At 45.4% G+C, this 17693-nt stretch overlaps 1 protein-coding gene and 1 long non-coding RNA gene across 5 annotated transcripts in view; one reads left to right on the top strand and one right to left on the bottom strand.

Moving 5' to 3' along the window:
* GRIK4 (glutamate ionotropic receptor kainate type subunit 4) overlaps positions 1–8473 on the top strand; it is a 365968-nt gene extending 357495 nt beyond the window's left edge. Inside the window, exons 18-20 of one of the 2 annotated variants that reach the window (XM_075909747.1) lie at positions 417–545; positions 5126–5244; positions 6394–8473. In XM_075909747.1, coding sequence (XP_075765862.1) covers positions 417–545; positions 5126–5244; positions 6394–6759 — 614 coding nt within the window. In that variant the 3' untranslated portion in view covers positions 6760–8473. Of the gene's footprint in view, positions 1–416; positions 546–5125; positions 5245–6393 lie in introns of those variants that run through there. The other variant, XR_012897765.1, reaches the window with a different exon arrangement.
* LOC112547518 (uncharacterized) overlaps positions 1–17693 on the bottom strand; it is a 131130-nt gene that overhangs the window by 106134 nt on the left and 7303 nt on the right. For all 3 annotated transcript variants that reach the window (XR_003091283.2, XR_012897767.1, XR_003091282.2), the window contains exon 2: positions 15077–15246. This is a non-coding gene — a long non-coding RNA (uncharacterized LOC112547518). The remainder of the gene's footprint in view (positions 1–15076; positions 15247–17693) is intronic.

Raw genomic sequence — 17693 nt, 5'->3', positions numbered from 1 at the left:
TTAGATTAATTGCTGCAATAGACAGAGGGAGGCTTCCATACGGAACGGAGGGCCAGAACAGAGCTACAGTTCCAACAATGAGAGGCAATTTGGAATGGGAATGAGATGTGCAGCTGCCCATTTGAGTCCTGCCCAGCATGGCAGTGACCAAAAGTTTCTCCCTGATGCTGGCCATGGACCTTTGGTCCCCACTTAGCTCACAGTGTAGAATCATCGTCCCCAGCTGGCACTGATTTGTTGGTGGTCTCAATGGTGAAGGCTGAATGAGGAACCAAACTCCCCTCTAGCTGCTTGTAAGTGGGAGGAGGCTGTCTCTCCAGTTCAGGCACCTATCCAAGGCAGTGACCGTGGTGGGAGGGGAGGAAAGATGCCCACACTGTATCTTAATCCCTCCCCCACTTGGCTTGGTATTGCAGGCTCCATATTCCGAGATGAGTTTGACCTGGCCATTCTCCAGCTGCAAGAGAACAACCGCCTGGAAATCTTGAAGCGAAAGTGGTGGGAAGGAGGCAAATGTCCCAAAGAGGAAGACCACAGAGCCAAAGGTAAATCCTGACTCTCCGAGATTCAGGTGCCTCCTGCATGAGGCAGAGTCTGTTCATAAGGATGTGCAGCAGTCCCATGATTATAGATGCTAGCAGGATGAATTCACGCACCAGCCACAAGCAATACCCACGGGAGGCTTGGTTTGGTTTTGCAATTCTTCTGACCTGAGATTTCTTCCTTAATAATGCAAGGAGAAAACCAAACAGCTCTGCTGAGTCGCATGCTGTGTGTTTTTGCCTGGGGCAAAGATAGTAGCAACAAACAAATGACAAATATTGGAGGCATATGGAGGCTAAATTAGCTTCTAATGAATGTTCTATTTCCCCGTGTAATGCTTAGATGGCTGAAAGGATCACATCCAAATCCTGGGCTTTTTTAAGAGAAAATGGAATTTCATCACTGAACCTTTGGCTAATACGTCTAATCTAAAGCTCCTTCTGAACAGGAAAGGGGGAATGGGGACTTTATTAATAAGGCATTACAATGGAAGTGCAAGTCCTTCTAGGTAAAGCAATGCAAATTGCCATAAAAGCAATGGCATTTGGCTCATGTTAGAAACTGTGGCCAGCTTAAAGCAATCACTATGTTTCTGGCAGTTGCCCTAACTTAAACAACCTTCTTCTTCTTCTTCTTTCTGTGTGGTTAAAAGGTTCCCTGGCTGAGAGAACACCGTTTTGACCCTTATGAGCCTGGAGACAGAGCCAAGTATGCTTGTGATTGCCATTTCATTTTCCTGGCAGATCTATTGTGAGGGTTTCCCCCTAGCCATCCCAGTTTATAACTCTGACTTCAAACAAGGCAGGATTCAAAAAGGAGCTAGTTAAATTCATGGAGGATAAGGCCAACAAAGGTTATTAGCCAGGATGGGCAGGGATGGTGTCCCAAGTCTCTGGAGCAACTAGCATTAGCACTGTCAGCAGACAGGATACTGGGCTAGATGGACCTTTGGTCAGACCCAGTATGGCCATTCTTATGACTATATGGACCACACTTGGGCTTTGTCTGCCATGGAAACTTCCTCCATATGCTGCTTTGCTATCAGAAAACACTGCTGTGTACTGCAGATGATAGGGAAGAATGCTGGTTGCTGGAAATTATAGAAGTTTGACATCTGGAACTGGATCCCAAACTCCCTGGATCAAGGTTTGTGGGTCAGCCCCTTATTTTTCCCAGAGGAAGGATGATCCAGTGATCACTAGCTTAGAGCACGGGGGACTTGGTGCAGGTCCATGCTCCACCACAGACTTCCTCTGTGATCTTGGGCAAGTCACTTAAGCTAAGTCTACACTGGCACTTTACTGCACTGTCATTTTATGTTTCAGAACCGCCCCCCCCCCCCAAGCGCAGCAAGTTATAATGCTATGACGCACCAGTGTGAACCAAGCTACAGTGCTGGCAGCTGCTTTCCTGGTTCTCTTATCTACTCCCCTGGTGGAGATGGTTTACACAGAGCTCTCTCCCAGTGCTCCTGCCTTGGCCACACTTTCAGTTTAAAGCCCTGCAGCAGCTGCGCTTTAAATTTTTAAGTGTAGACAAATCCTGAGTCTGTGTGCCTCAGTTTCCCTTTTGTGAAACAAGAATAACAGCCCTTCCAGCCTCACAGGGGGGCGATGGGGATCAATACATTAAAGTGTATGAGATGTTCTGATCCTACAATAATGGGCATTGGAAAAATGCTGCAGATAAGTCTCTTGAAGCCATTTGGAAATGCATCCTGTCCTGTACTTCATGCCCTCCCCAAAGCATAGGGGTGTTTGGCAGCAGGGTTTCCATTCACACCTGTTAACCAGAACCCCCATGTCAGTGGAAGAAATGTACGAGAGTGGGGGAATGTCTAGATATGCTGCTCCTGGTTTGGGGCTGTTCTGTTCCATTGCAAGTAGCCCCCAGTTGTGAGCAAAACAGACTCAGCACAAGTAGCTTGAATTCTCTAAAAGTCGCTTTTAAAAATCACACAATAATTCCTATTTCCAGCCATTAGTTCCAGGCCTCTCGCTGGGAGTATTGGATTACAGGAGAGTCTCTGATTGCCTTGTTGGACAGAAACGGCTGCCCAGTGACTTGCGAGAGCGCTAATTGCTTAATCTTGACATCCCAAATGCAGAGCCGAGCTTCAAAGGGATGAAAACCAACTGATAAATTATTAAATGCATTACCTTCCAAAGAGGGGAGGGGTGCAGGGAGCCTTTTGCTCGGCAAGCTCAGCAGAGAGAAAACTCCAGACAGACCCTGAAGGGCAAAACCAGAAAGAGGGGCCAATTTGGGGATAGGTGGAGCAAGGGGTCTGGGGAGCTAGGATTCCTGGGTTCTGTTCCTGGCTCTGCCACTGACTCACTGCATGACATTGCACAAGTCACTTCCCTGTTCCATGCCTCAGTTTCCTCAGTGGAATTGAAATAGTGATAACTAACTCACAAGGGCTGTACAGAGATAATGAAAGGTTCTTGGAGGGATTATTGCTTTAAATGAAAAGCCAGCTATAGTCTAACCAAGTCTTCAGAGGAACACAGAGCCAAGCATGTGAGGGTCAGGGTGGGGAAGTCTTTGAGCTAAACGTGGGGATGAAGGGAGTCTGAGCTGATACTGGGTTGTGATGATGGGAGGCTAAGGCAGACTCAGGGTTGTGAGTTGAGGAGGGGAGTGGAATTTGAGCTGGGCAGGGGCCGTGATTATGGAATATGTTTTATGCCTTGTAATTGCTGTCATAGCAGAAGCATCCCTCTGTACAAAGGTCTGATTTACTGGGTGACAGCACCCCAAGAGGGCTGCCAAAAGAATGATGGAGAACAGGGGGGAAATGCCATCCTGTGAGTTTTCAAACAAAGCAAGTCAGCAAATTACAAGGATTGGGGGGAGTTTTTATGGGGAAAGCTATGCAGAGATTAGGTCAGTAAATCATTGATTCTCTCACTTTGATTTAATGTTACAGAAGGGAGAGGAAGATTTTACAGGTGTTCTGGCTGAATAATAGCCACACACAGGCACCTCAGTGCAAGGTATCGCATGCTTCATTGGAATTAATGCAATTTACAGTCCAGGCAACCCGTGACCCCACAATCAGTGTTACTAAAAGAAGTCATTTCTGGGACCCTGCGTGCTGAGTGATGGCACGGCCCCCTGAACTGTAGCTGGGGAACCTTTTGGCCTTATTCCGCAGCTGCTACAAGGATGGGAGAAAAGAAGGCAGCGGGGAGGGATCAGTGTGTCCAAGGCTGAGAAGCTGAGTAGCTTTCTGGGACTGCCCAAATTTACAAGGAGATGTAAATTGATAGAGCCTCATTGGACTTTGGTGGAGCTAGGTCAATCTATTGCATCTGGAGACTGGCCCATTGACTCCACTGGAGTTACACCAGCCAGTTTACATCACCTCAGAATCCAGCCCATTGATTTTAATAGAGCCAGACCAGTTTATATCATTTGGGAACCTGGCCCAGAGTGCCATCAGTGAAGCTAGCCTGATTTACTTCACTTGGAGCTCTGGCTTCATTAACTTCAATGGTGCTTAACTTGTTCACACCATCTGGAGATCTGGCCCTTGGAGCCAAATTTGCCCCTGCTGTAAGTGGAGTCAGTATTCTAGATTCCAGTCTTGTTTATGCCAGTGTTAATGCAGAGCAATTCCTTGCCAATGGGGTTACTGCACTTTTGTCCTATTGTAACTGAGATGGAGGGAATGTGACCCTTGATATTAAGTACCTAGAAAGAGACATCATCGGCCATTTCCTGGCGCAAGTTTTTGGTAGTACGGGGCTCCCCTTGAGCACTGGGGCTGAGTGCCGTTTCAGACAGATGAAGAAATGCCCTTTTGCTGCATTAGTGCTATGAGACGCATGGTCTTAGTGACTAGTCCACCAGAGAGGGACTGAGGGAACCTGGATTCTGGTTCCACCAGTGACCTAATTAATGTGTGACCTTCACTAAGTCACTTCTCTTCCTTGTGCCTCTGTTTTTCCTTTTGGCTGTCTTGTCTATTTAGATTCTGATGTTTGGGGCCAGGGACTGTATCTTACTACGTGTTTGTACAACACCTAACACAATGGGGCCCTGATCTCAGTTGGGTCCTCTAGATGTAAATAGTAATCATTTTCCATCAGCATTACTGCATGTGAATGAATTGCTCTTGTTCCTGCCCTCTCTGTATACTCATTTCCATCTCTTCTTTCTCTTTGCTTTGTTAATGCTGCTCTCTCCTGTCCATTTACTGACTTCATGATAACAGCTGAGTAAATAATTTCTAGGACATAATTTATCTGATTAATCTTTCAACCTTTTCCTGCTTTCAGTTTGTCTAAAACCCGCTTTACTCTTCTCTCAGAGGTATTTGTTGTTTGACGTTATTTGCTAAACCATAATTCCTAAGAAGAATTCCTCGATCGCAGGCAGATCACTGCAAGTAATTTGGTATTTACCATTCCAGCTGAGCTAGTTAATTTTGATTAGCTAGCAAAGGGCCCATAGTACTGAGTGGATGAGGTCAAAGATGATTAGATGACGAAAAGAGTCAAGATTTCTTTGAGGTTCCAACCACATTTGTTGCCTCTTCCTCTCCACTTTATTTCTTTTCTTTCCTTTATTTCAGGTCTGGGAATGGAGAATATTGGTGGCATCTTTGTGGTTCTCATATGTGGCTTAATCGTAGCAATTTTTATGGCAATGCTGGAATTTTTGTGGAGCCTACGACACTCTGAACAGACAGAGGTAGGTTCAGGCCTGTCACTGATGTTGAAGGGAGTATATAGATTAATGTTTGTGAGGAATGTGTCTAGGTAGGAACATTGCAGGCGGTGAGACTTAAGACACACAAGAATTCCAAGTACAGAGTATGTAAAATTTCCACTGCACTCAGCCAAGTCTAGGACTTACAGGCATCTCATGTGCAGTTAGTATGATCTAGATCAGTGGTGCACAACCTTTTTTGATCTGCGGCTCCCGCGCCGTGGGGCCCAGCCACTGGCCGGCTGAATCTAAGTGCCCTGCCGCGTGGCTGGGCCCAGCCCTTGGCCGGCTGGATCTAAGCACCGCGACCCCCTGGGAAGACATCAGCAACCCCCTTGGGGGGTCACAACCCTCTGGGGCTGCGCACCACTGATCTAGATGATATAAAAATTCCAGTTGTGGTTGTTGGAGGTCTAGAATATATGGAAACTCCAAGGCTACGTCTATACTGAAGGCTTTTTGCACAAGAATGACTGTTTTTGCACAAAAACTTGCAGAGCGTCTACACTGCACACGCATTCTTACGCAAGTAAATTTACAGTACAGTGTCGGAAAACAGGGCTTCTTCCAGAAGAATTATTCCTCTCCCCACGAGGAATAAGCCCTCTTGCGCACGAGCTCTTCCACAAGAAGGCAGCGTAGACAGGCAACATGAATTCCTTGCACAAGAAACCCCTATGGCTAAAATGGCCATCAGAGCTTCCTTGCGCAAGAGAGTGTCCACACTGCCATGGACGCTCTTGAGCAAAAGCACATGGCAGCGTGGATGCACTCTAGTGGAAGACCTTTTGCACAAGAGCTCTTCTGCAAAACAGTTCTTGCGCAAGAAGCCTGAAGTGTAGACATAGCTCAAGTGTAGTTGGTGGGGTCTAGAACAGTTAAGGATCCTTGACACAAACTTGAAGATTATTGTAGAACATGTACAGGCCTTGGTGGATTTTGGGGTCCAGAATCAGTGGGCATTTCAGTTAGTAGAATTTAGAACCAGTGTCAATGTTAGATGCTGAGTATGAGAACAGCTGAAGATCCCATGCTCTAGTTTTGGCATCCCAAACAGTTCAGAAGAGGTACAGATTTTGGGATCTGCGTACTGTCTTGGAAATTGACCTCTTGCCTGTGTGTGCCTTCCAGGTGTCTGTCTGCCAGGAGATGGTAACAGAGCTGCGCAGTATCATCCTCTGCAGAGACAGTTTCCACCCTCGGCGAAGGCGAGGGGGGATGATACGGACTCGGCCCATTATTGCTGAGGAGCGCCGACCCCGCACCACAGCCACTCTCAGCAACGGGAAACTGTGCGGGGGCGGTGAGCCAGACCCGCTGGCGCAAAGACTTGCACAAGAAGCCGCCCTGGTGGCCAGAGGCTGCACACACATCCGGGTGTGCCCGGAGTGTCGGAGGTTTCAGGGCCTCCGGGCGCGGCCAGCTCCGGGTTCTCCTGCACGAAGCGAAGAGAGCTTGGAATGGGAGAAAACCACCAACAGCAGCGAACCTGAGTAGCGTTGGGGCAGGGGTGGACAAAGAAACTCATGTTCCATTTTACAGAACATGGACTTGTATAATGTCAGACTTGTTTTTAAATTAAAAGCAGTTATCCAGCTCCTCGGGAGCAAGACAAACCTTCAGGCAGAGAACCAGACTCAGCCAGAGATTTTTGGTACCCCTCCTATCTAAGAGGACATTCATCCCACCTGGATTCTGAACTGCGAGGTGGAAGATTCTCTGGGTGACCTTTCTTCAGCAGTTTCCCCCCACCTCAAAAATCTGGGTTTGGGGTGGGGACAGCACACACAGAGGGCAATTCATATGCCAGAACTGCCCCAGCTAGGGGCAAGAAACATTGTCAGAACTACCCCATGCTAGGGAAGGAGAGAAGGACACTAGTGCCATCTGACCTGATCTCACAGACTCAGTTGGTATTTTTATTTGATGGGGTGGGGGGAGGGGAAGGGAGGAGTAATCTATTTTATTTTATTTTTGGTACTTCAGGATCTGGAGTCTCTAGCACACCAGATTTCAGGTACTGAACGCTCCTTCCTTTGCAGCAATGTGGAAGGGAGGAACAAGAGATGGAAGCAGTGGATGAAATGAAAGTCTATTCAAGGAGTTATTAAAAATAAAAATTAAAATGCCAAAAACCAACCAACACACACAGTGAATTCAAAGAGGCCTTGGAACACCTGGAATTTCAGGGGTTCTGTGTCTTTTTTCTTTTCTTTTTTTTTCTGTTTGGGAGATTGAGTGTGTGGGGTGAGCATTAAGCACTGAAGAAGATGTAACTGGCAGGAGAGCAGAAGGTGCTGTTGGATTCCAATTGTTCTCTTAAGAATGCTGCCTTTTCCCTCCAACAGAGGGCAGTTGCATTGTCACAGGCTTCTGAAAGTACAGTCGTAGGTATCATGATAGAAACAGATGCTCACAGGTACTGCACATTTCCCTATGAACACTTACTGCTGTCCCCAGGCTCAGTAGCTGGGCCTATGTGTGACCCAGGGGGCATCTTGGCTTGGAGGGTTCCTTGCTACTATGTGTCCTTGAACGAAGGACCTCCAGCAGGGAGGTCAGATTCAAACGGAGAATCACTCCGGGTCTTCAGCGAGAAAATCCTTCCTTCCATAGCAGCAGCTTTCCCTCTGCTTGGTACAAATGTGGGGTTTACTTTGAAGAGCTTAATTTTCTGATTGAAAAACAAAATTCTATGCAATTTCTGATTGTAAAATAAAAAGGGGGAAATTATGGAGGGTCGTGATAAACACAAACCTTGAGCAAAGGTATATCCTGTTGTTGAATTCTTTTCTCTTCTTTTGTTTTGTTTTTGACTGTCCTGAAATAAAAGATCCCCTTGTACAATTATGATTTCCCTTTCCACTCCATACTTTTAAAGCTTTCAGGTGCTTTGAGGCCCATCATTCATGGCCTTGATACAGCCCGACAGTGCCCCTAGGCGATCTGAGAGGTACTTCAGCTCATTAGGTCTTTCCAAAAGTAGGTTGATGCTTTGGCCTCTGCAAACGTCTAGCTGCTTGCATAGAATCTAAAACCCTTGCTATTGTTGTCTGTAATCATTACGAAGAAAACACAAGAAAAAAGCTGAGCAGGATACATGGTCACTGTAGGGGAAAAAAAAAGACAATCTTTTTGGTCCTATGCTGCAGTGAGAGCAGAACAATGTAAGGCCCAGCCTCTGTTAAACCTGATTGCTGGAAACAGGATTCTAACATGGTTTTCCTGGACACAGGATTCCCTGTAGCAGATCTGAACAATGTCCGAGTTACCTGTAGCCTGATATTTCAGAGGAAGGTATAAAGAACCCCATAGCAGATGGATACCATTGATAGGCACTGGAGATTATTACACAATAGTACTTTTGGCAGCACCCCCACATGTAGACGATAAAAAGAAGGGAATAATCCCTCTTTTCAACCAGGGTCTTTGGCCTAGGTTATGCAGGAGGTCAGACTAGATCATCGTAATGGTCCCCTCCGGCCTCAAAATCTATAAACCTGTACAGAGCTCGCATTCTAAACAGGCCACACAAACAGAGCTGGGAGGGTAGAGACAAGATGAACCAACCGTACACGTAGAATGTGCATGGGAGACTTGACCACTTTCTGATAATACAATATTCAAATAACAGGGCTTGTTAGTTACTGTGACATCATGGAAGTGAGTCTTCAAGAGAAAAGAACAGTGGCTTTGCTGAGCAGTTCAGAAAGTGTGTTCCATGCCCGTGGGAAGCGTGGCAAAGGCAGACAAAAGGACATGGGTTGGCAAGGATCGCAGACAGAATAGCAGGGGTGGGGCTTCACAGGGGGCTTGGAAAAAAGACCAGACAGATCTGACTAATTCTGCTCTTGGGGGAAGATTTGTCCTAGCCCCATCAGATATTGATGGCATCAGTCCTGAGAAGGTTGACAATTGCTTAAAATCTTTCTGGAAGCATTTAGCTAATAGGTGGGCAAGAGGGGGAGATATTATCCCTCCTGCTTGGTCAGGGAAGCAATGCTAGCAATGTATGTCCTCCATCTCTTTGTAGCTAGGCCAGCTAGAGATTGATAAGCCTACTTCAGCGAGCGAAGACAGATTTGTCTTTCAGCTCGTGCAGTGGAGGCATGTGTGCTTAGCTCCAGAGGTTCCGGCTTTGATCTCTGCTCAAGACATCCACAATGGTATTACACGTAGTGGCCCATGTGGGAAATTCAACTGGGAACTCTTTGAAGTTGAAGATGTACTTCCCTGCTCTGGGGTAGGGGTCTATAACTCCTGCTTACTTGGTGTGGCACTCTGTCCCCGTCTAGTAATGGCTTGGCCAGCTAGCTAGTAAGAGGCATGCTTAGCTCAAGAGTCTCAGGTTTGATCCCTACCAAAGCCAATGGCATTATAAGAGCATCTAGTTACATTCCTGGGCTCAGATCTTCCATAGGAATTACAGCAGCTACTTTGATATCAATTTGGCCAGCTCAATGTACACAAATTGAGGCCCGGATTGTCAACGGTATTTAGACATCTAACTTCCACTGACTTCAATGGATGCTAGGAGCCTAAATACTCTGGAGGATCTGAATCTTACCATCTAGCTAGACTCTTTTCCCCAGCTCCTCCACTGGTGAAAGTCAGTGCCGCTGCATTAAAGCCAATTATGCTGGGTGGATTTCTACCACCAGGGAAGGTGGGCACGTGATTTTAAAGACAAATGGTACCTCAAACGCCCTCATTCTAGGATTCGCCATTCCTGACAACATCGGAGACATCTGACAACATTATGTTTGTTTGAAGGCCACCACGTTCTTACGCGCACTAGGCACCGTTCAGCAAAAGAAACTTGCTTTTGAACATTTATTTACAGATTAGCAAAGGAAAAGGCTCCCATGCATCATGCATCACATCTGATTCCCACCCCCATTGCTGCAGTGAATAGAGGGAGCTTGACAGTGCCAGACATTTTTCCTTTTGCTATGCCTGCTATGGATCACCAAGGCATCCCTCGGATTGAGGATAAGGAAAAATAAACCATCTGGGTTCACCCTTGATTTGTCTTCAATTTTATTTTTTCTGTGGTTGGTTTTTCTCTCCCATGCTGTATTTTCTATCAGAGTCTGTGAACTGAGGGGTTGGGGGGGGGGGGAGCGTGTTTTGTTTGAGCAGCGTGTTTCCAATAAAAATATAAACCTTGAAATATTAGTGGATAGCTAAAAGCTACTTTGGTTGGAAGGCTTTGGCCGGCATCTTTCAGGCCATACGCAGAGCGGGGGGGCTTACGTGGTGCACCCAAGTCAAGGCTAGACAAGGCTCCTGTGTTCATCTAGTCCGAGCTATAACAATGTAGATCATCACACTGCTCCAAAATAAAGCCAACCCTCCCACTGTAAATTAAAAATGATCAATGATGAGGAAGCCTCCCAAAGCCTTGGTAAATTGGTCCAATGTTTTAATTACTCCCGCCACTAAAAGCTTAGTCTGTAGTCTGAATTTGTCTAGCATCAGCATCCAGTAGTGGATGCACGAATTAAAGAGGTTACAATAGCCTCTGTGCTCCTGCTAGCTAGTCCCCTATGTATGCAGCTAGCAGGAGCACCCTGATCACAATGGGAACTCATGTTCAGCTGAGTGTCACCAGGATTCCCTCCAATCTTTTTCAAAGTCACTGCTTTCCAGAATAGAGTGCTCCAGCCTATAAGGATGGCCTGCCTACACGTACACAGAGGAGAGACAGGCAAAATGGAGTGGGACATTTGTCCCTCCTCCCCACCCCAGCTCTTTGTTCTTAACCATTTTGCTCGCCTCTTTCATTTGGCCAATCCCTCTCACATGTTAATGAAGTACAAGATTTGGAGTTGTTTGCCATCCACGCTGCACTTTTCCAGCATAGGATAAAATGAGGGTAGGTCTAAGTTTTGTGGAGTCTACTGGGAGGTGATGATTAGATCAATTAAACTCTAATACTTGGCTTTAATCACTTTTAATTGGTTCACCAGAGCCCTCTGCCTCCCTCTTCCATTACAAGAAATTCACTGCAGAACCCAGCAGGCATGTAAACACTGCAACCTCTCTGAAACATGTAAACTGAGTGTTTCTGTTACTTAAATGCCTTTGGCTACATTTCTCCCCTGTTAATATGAAAATATGCATCCTGCAGATTGGCCAGTAAGACTGGTTAGAAGGCTCTAGTATGAGAATAACTAAAACTCTGGGGGATTCTGTCATGATGAAAGTTTTATTGGATTTGCATGCCAGGCGGTTTAATTTTCACACTGTACCAAAGGGATACTTTCTCTCTGAACTCCAGCCTGTGACTAACAGTGGGAAATGGGAAGGTGTTGATGCAGACCTAAGGCCTTTGCAAGACTGGCCAAATGGTTGCCACCGATCTGGATGGCATTCTTAAAACACAAGAGGGTCATTTTGTGGCTTGTGCCAGCAGGACTGCGACAAGCTAAAAATGACAAAAGAGAAGTTGATCTCTTTTTAGTTCAATTCTCCTGATGGGATAATAGTGGAAAAGACCATTTAACTGTTTCAGAACCAAAAATGTTCCTTGATGGTGGTGACATCATAGGATGGGCCTGCCCTTTAAAAGGAACTGGGTTAGCCCTTCTGCCTGTGATTAAACAGCTGCTGCCTTCCAGGTGAGAGAAAGGTCAGACAAGAAATTAGCTCAGAGATGAGAGTTACAGGGTATAGAGTGGGTCTGGGGGTGAGGAAAGGGTTTTAGTAATGTCAACTAAGTGAAAGAGCTAGGTGGGGGAACTTGCTATGTAACCAGCATTAGAAATAGATGCCTTACAAGGAGCCATGCAGCAGGACTGGTGTGGTGTTTTGACTGATGTTTGTTTGACCAGTAAATAGGTTCTTGTGAAAGGAAAAGAGCTTCCTTTCATTGATACAGCTGGCTAGTGAGTTGGTTCATCACTATATGCAAGAAAACAGAGGCAGGGTCCAATATTAAGTTTAAGGAGACCTCTTTATATGTTGCCTGTAAGAACAGCGGGGGGAGCCTGTTTAAAGAGACAAACCATAGCTACTAGATTTAGATCCTTTTGTCCCTAACTACTTTCCTATAATAGCCCACATGTCCTTTCTACCCCTGCTGATATGACTTTTGGGCTTGACTAGCAGGGGTAAAATTGGCATAGTTCTATTGACTTCAGTAGAATTGCAGATGTGGTCATACATTTAAAAGTCTCATTACTTTACATCACTGTAAATTAATAAGAGTAACTCCACTGAAGCAAGCACAATTCTGCTGATGTAACAGCAGTGTAAATGAGATCAGAACTGAATACTAAATCTGCAAAAATTCTAAACCATATTCTAAACAGAAGTCTAAAAGAAAACTTTGGAGAACAATGATACTTAAAAGTCCAATGTCTTATAAATTCTGTTCCAAAGATGCTATTGCCATGCTGGGAAAAGTTTAAATGCTGGTGGGCATAATTTGTAAATTAAAGGAGAAGCTGGAACTTGAATACGGTTTCTAAAGGGGAGGATAAATGTGCACAAATGCCTGCTGAGCAGAATATAAAGCACCCAAAGTGCCAGAAATCCCATTATGATTTGATGGCCACGAACTGATTGAAAACACATACCTGAAAGCAGCAGTGATGAATTCAGTAAAAGTAGGCTCCTCTGATATTTGATGCCATGGTGAGAAATTCAGTCTCTTATCAGTTGGATCAGTACAATGGATACAACTCTGAGAGATTTTTCAGGAAGGAATGCACTCCATTCTGGCTGAATTAATAGTCCCTTTTACAGCAAACAATATTGCATCTTTGGGATAAAAGTCCTTCACAAACTATAGGCAGGGATCGGCTGAAACCCTAGTAATGTTTGCTCCTAAGGTGGAACATGGCAGCCATTTAACAGCATAAAGTGCAACTTAAAACCAGCTTCCCAAAAGATCTGGGCAAGAGAGATTGATAATAAAAGGGAAGGAAGCCAACTGTATAAACCCAATATTCTAGTTACTTCATATTCCAGCACCGTGGTTATGAACAGAGCTGTGTCAATCCTCTAAGACCCAAATGTCAGTATCCAGCTTGAAGAGAGACAATGTCCTATTTGTGATTATATATTTTCTATATCTTTTTTTTTTGTACTACAATCATCAAATACTGTTATCACCATGACAAATTACAATTTGGATTAGTAAAACTGAAAATATTTTACATTCGCTTTTTGCACTATTTATGCTATATTTATACTATATATTTTCTTGGATTAATGTGTATAGGATAGTTAATTACACTGTTGTTTCTAGGCAGTTCTGCTTTCCAGTTCTCATGAACTAGGGTGCAGTGGTAATGTTTGCTTTAAGTTGCCCTCTGGAATTTAAAAGTATTAACACTTGAATCATTTCTAACAGATGTGTTATTGAAATACTCATATTCTTCAAAAGGCAGATCCTCAACTGCTATAATTGGTATGGACTTCAAGAGAGCTATGTTGATTTACACCAGCTTAGGATCTAGACCAACCTGTGCATTAGCAATACAAACTGAAGAGAAATACAAAGAAGGTTTAATACATAATGAGTCAGATGCACCACAGAGTAAAAAACACATCTCCATAGACATCAGTGGATTGTACCCCTTTATGATCTAGTCCTATGTCTTTGCAGACCCGCAACAACTCATGTTGCTTTCGACCCCAAAGAAAGAACACTTCCTGTCTCATGTCAGCCTTATTATCTAAGGGCAAGATAATATTGCTGAGTTTAGTCCTTTGACTTTCTCCATGCTTAGTTCTTGCTGAGCTGAGATTTGGATGTAATTCTTTCTAAACCAAAAGCTGGAAAAAAAGACTTCTCTTATTCCCAGGTGAGTGTTGAGATGACTGATATGTGTGCCAAAAATCTACTGTTCTTCCAGAGTTGACAGTAAATGGCCCGAGCACATATATGAGGGTGAACACAAGAGATGCTCCAATTATTGCTCACAGGATTGATGCAGGGCTCGAAGAACACACACTCTCCAGTTTTATTCTTGCACCATTTACAGCCATGGCAGGTTTAGCCTATAGGCAGCCAAAATGGAGGTCAAAGCGTCACTGCTAAATGCCTCTTTACTAAGGATCCAGTATATAGCATGATTTGCATTTGCAAAGGTCTTTGAAAGCTTCTGATGAAAGGTGCTGGAGAACCACACTGTATTAGCTAATAGTAATTGCTTCAATAAAAGGAAAGCTAGAATCCCGTAAATAGGCCGGCATCTTTCCAAGGGGCAAATCCTGTTGCCAATCGGTATACAAAACTCTCACTGCTTTGAGCAGTACAAGAGTAGGACCTTCATTTACAACCCTCCAGTCTGCATCCGCCCTGTTCTCCTGGGATGAGTAAGTCCCTTTCCAAGATCAGGGAGAACTACAAAGCTTGTGATTTCTCCTCCCAACTCCAAAAGTAGCCACACTCTGGCAAGACTGGCAAAGGAAGGCCCGGCCTGTTCTGTGCCTTTTCCCCATCACCTGTTCCCCTCTAGCTGGGTCCGTAAATGCTTTGGGTTAGATGGATTTAGAAAGCTAATACTTTCCCATGCCACTTGTGCTCTTGGCTGTCAGACCTTGTGTTGTGAGGAGCAGCTAACAGCGGATTCTCTCCTGGCTGCTCCTCCTCCTTGTATTACATTCTGGGCAGAGAATGAACTAGAATCAGGTCAGAGGACAAAGTGCAGGCTCCTCTTTGGAGAATTACAGACCAGCTTTCAGCTTACTAAAGGAGTTATTCGCCAGTGAGGAGGGTCTAGAGTGGGTTGCACCTGGGACTCTTATTAGCTCAGTGAGGACTCTGAGCATAACCTGTACCCATGCTTACATTTCATACCTGCTGTGTCTCGTAGGTGTGTTATTGTGTGGCAGGAATCCAGAATTTGCTGAGCTCATTTGCATGCTATGCCTACAGTGCCCTCTCAGGTATCTCTTAGCACAACCAGTGTCTGAGCTCTGGGAACTGAATGGAAGGCTGCAGCTTGAGAGCACAGAGAGATTTTTGTCCTGTGGAAGATACAAGGAAGGCATTTCTCAGTCTCCAGCACTGTTTTGAGTGGGGCCATGTTGTAAGGCTATCATACCAGGCACCCCGCTTGATGGGGTACACATCCTAAGTGACCGTGGCCTTCGTATTAGCACCGTTTGGTCCTCCACAGTTGCTGCTATGTCTAATAACACAACTCCGCACTCAGAGATTGCACTTTACAAGTGAAATCCTGGGCCTGCTTTGAAATCAATAGGAGTTTTGCCAATGATTTCATTGGTGCCAGGACTTCACCCTATACTTTCGAAATGCTGTACAGATGTTGTCTCAATAAATCTAGGCAAGTATTGTTAGCCCCTTTTTACAGAGGAGGCACTGAAGCATGAATTGGCTTGCTAATTCTGCGCAGTACAGGCACAGCTGGGGTGAGAACCCTGAATTCGACCTCCATCCAATAGGCCGCAGTGCCTCCATACTGTTGACTGCAGTTTACTCAGATAGGTTTGAGTACCAGTTGCATTGGTTTTGCACTGGGCAGACACTGATGCTTTGGAACCATTGCAGTTTGTATTTGTATCATGCCTAGTACAAAGGGGTCCTAGTCTGTGATCACTAAACTATCCCTAAAAAACACCCCACTTGAAGTGTTCTGGGCTCCCTTGTCATGCTTATAAAACATGCAGATAAATTAACAGACCTGCCAATTCTGCCAGATCAGACCAACACAACTCAGAGACAGCTTAAATATAACGAACATTCATCAACCTCCCCATGCAGTCCCTGCCAGAGTCTCATACCATCACTGCCCTATCCAGGGACCATGTGGGCCGGCCGGGGCATGGTGGGAGGAAGAAAGTCACTTGCTGGGATCATCTGGGCATGATTCTCCTAATCAGTACTCTGCCACTCCAGGGCCTTGGGCACTGGTGGCACCTCAGTCTCTCCTGTTCTCTGCCAGGGCACACAACAATGTATTCCCCTAAGTACTGACATGCTTTGGTTTAACATAAATCCTTTGGCTCAATGTCAGGGTGAAATGCAATGGTCTGTGATATACAGGCTGTCAGGCTAAATGATCTAATGATCCCTTCTGGACTTAAGCGATATAAAACTAGGAAATATCATGTAGCTAACGGCAAGTTAAACCCTGCAGAGTGCCTGGAAGCTCAATTGTTTATTCACTGTTTGGGTGACAAGGTGGACAAGGTAGGGTTACCAGGTGGCTTCAAAAAAAATACCGGACACACTTGATCTCAGATGGAGGAGGGGGGCTGGCCAGGAGGATGGGTGTGTGGGGGGGAGGGGAAATGGCTGGCAAGAAGCAGGGAGGGGCGGGGGGGCAGTGGGGCTGGCCGGGGGAGATCGGAGGGGGGGATCAAGGGCTGCGGGGCTGGCCGGGGGAGACCGGGAGGAGGATGGAGGAGAACGAGTGTGTGTGTGTGGGGGGGACCAGCCGGGAGGTGGTTGGGGGGAGTGGGGCAGACGGGGGGGAGGAGTGAGGGGAGAGAATCGGCTGGTGGGGAGCAGGACTGACCTGGGCACACGCAGATCCCGGGGTGCTGCCTGACCAGCGCATGGTCCCGGCGAAGCACGAGTAAGTCCGGCCCAGGGATTCCCTCCCACCCCGGTGCCCCCCCCCGGACCTCGCGTAGTTGCGTACTGCCTAGTCGGTAGACACGCTCACACAGAGTGAGCATGTCTACCAGCCAGGCAGTTCACAACTACATACTGATACTCCTAATACTAATAAAACATACCTAATTTTTTTCCCAGACAGAACCCTCAAATATTGGACTGTCCAATTCAAAACCGGACACCTGGCAACCTTAGAACAAGGTAATATCTTTTACAGGACCAATTCTGTGTGGCTTGAAAACTTGTCTCTCTCTAACAGAAGTTGGTCCAATAAAAGACATTATCTCACCTACCATTTCTTTCTAATATCCTGGGATGGATGTGACTACAGTTACACAGCATATTCACTGAGTAAGATTCATCCTTGGGCAAACAGACAGCAAACAGACAGCATAAGAAGTCTGTGCATTTCAGGGAGTTATGTGAAAAGCTCCCTTCTTTAGCTGTTAATGGTTAGCCAGGAAAGCAGGACAAATCTTCAACAAAATGGTTAAAGTCCATTTTGTCTCCTGATCATCTCAAGGTGAGTTCAGAAACCAATAAAAATAGCAGAAATGTGTTGTGATTTATTAATTTATTTTTTATTTTGCAATCTGATTTTAAGTCGAGTCAAAAGTGCTGAATCAAGTGATATCTGCTGGCTGGTGATATTATTTTTAAATGATTATAGTCTTGTGATGCCTAACTGAAAAGTAATGTGAAAGTGCATTTAGTCCTGGATAACTTACAGAGACCCACAAAATGATTCATGAAGCTCTTATGTGAAATCTGAGGTCATAGAGAATTGTTTTTTTAAGTAATGGCTTAGTGAGAAGATGTTTTGAGCCGATCA

The sequence above is a fragment of the Pelodiscus sinensis genome, chromosome 26, assembly GCF_049634645.1.
Source record: "Pelodiscus sinensis isolate JC-2024 chromosome 26, ASM4963464v1, whole genome shotgun sequence".
In the NCBI taxonomy this organism is placed as follows: domain Eukaryota; kingdom Metazoa; phylum Chordata; order Testudines; family Trionychidae; genus Pelodiscus; species Pelodiscus sinensis.
Note: the sequence above shows the minus strand (reverse complement) of the source record. Positions and strands in the feature narration are given on the sequence as shown.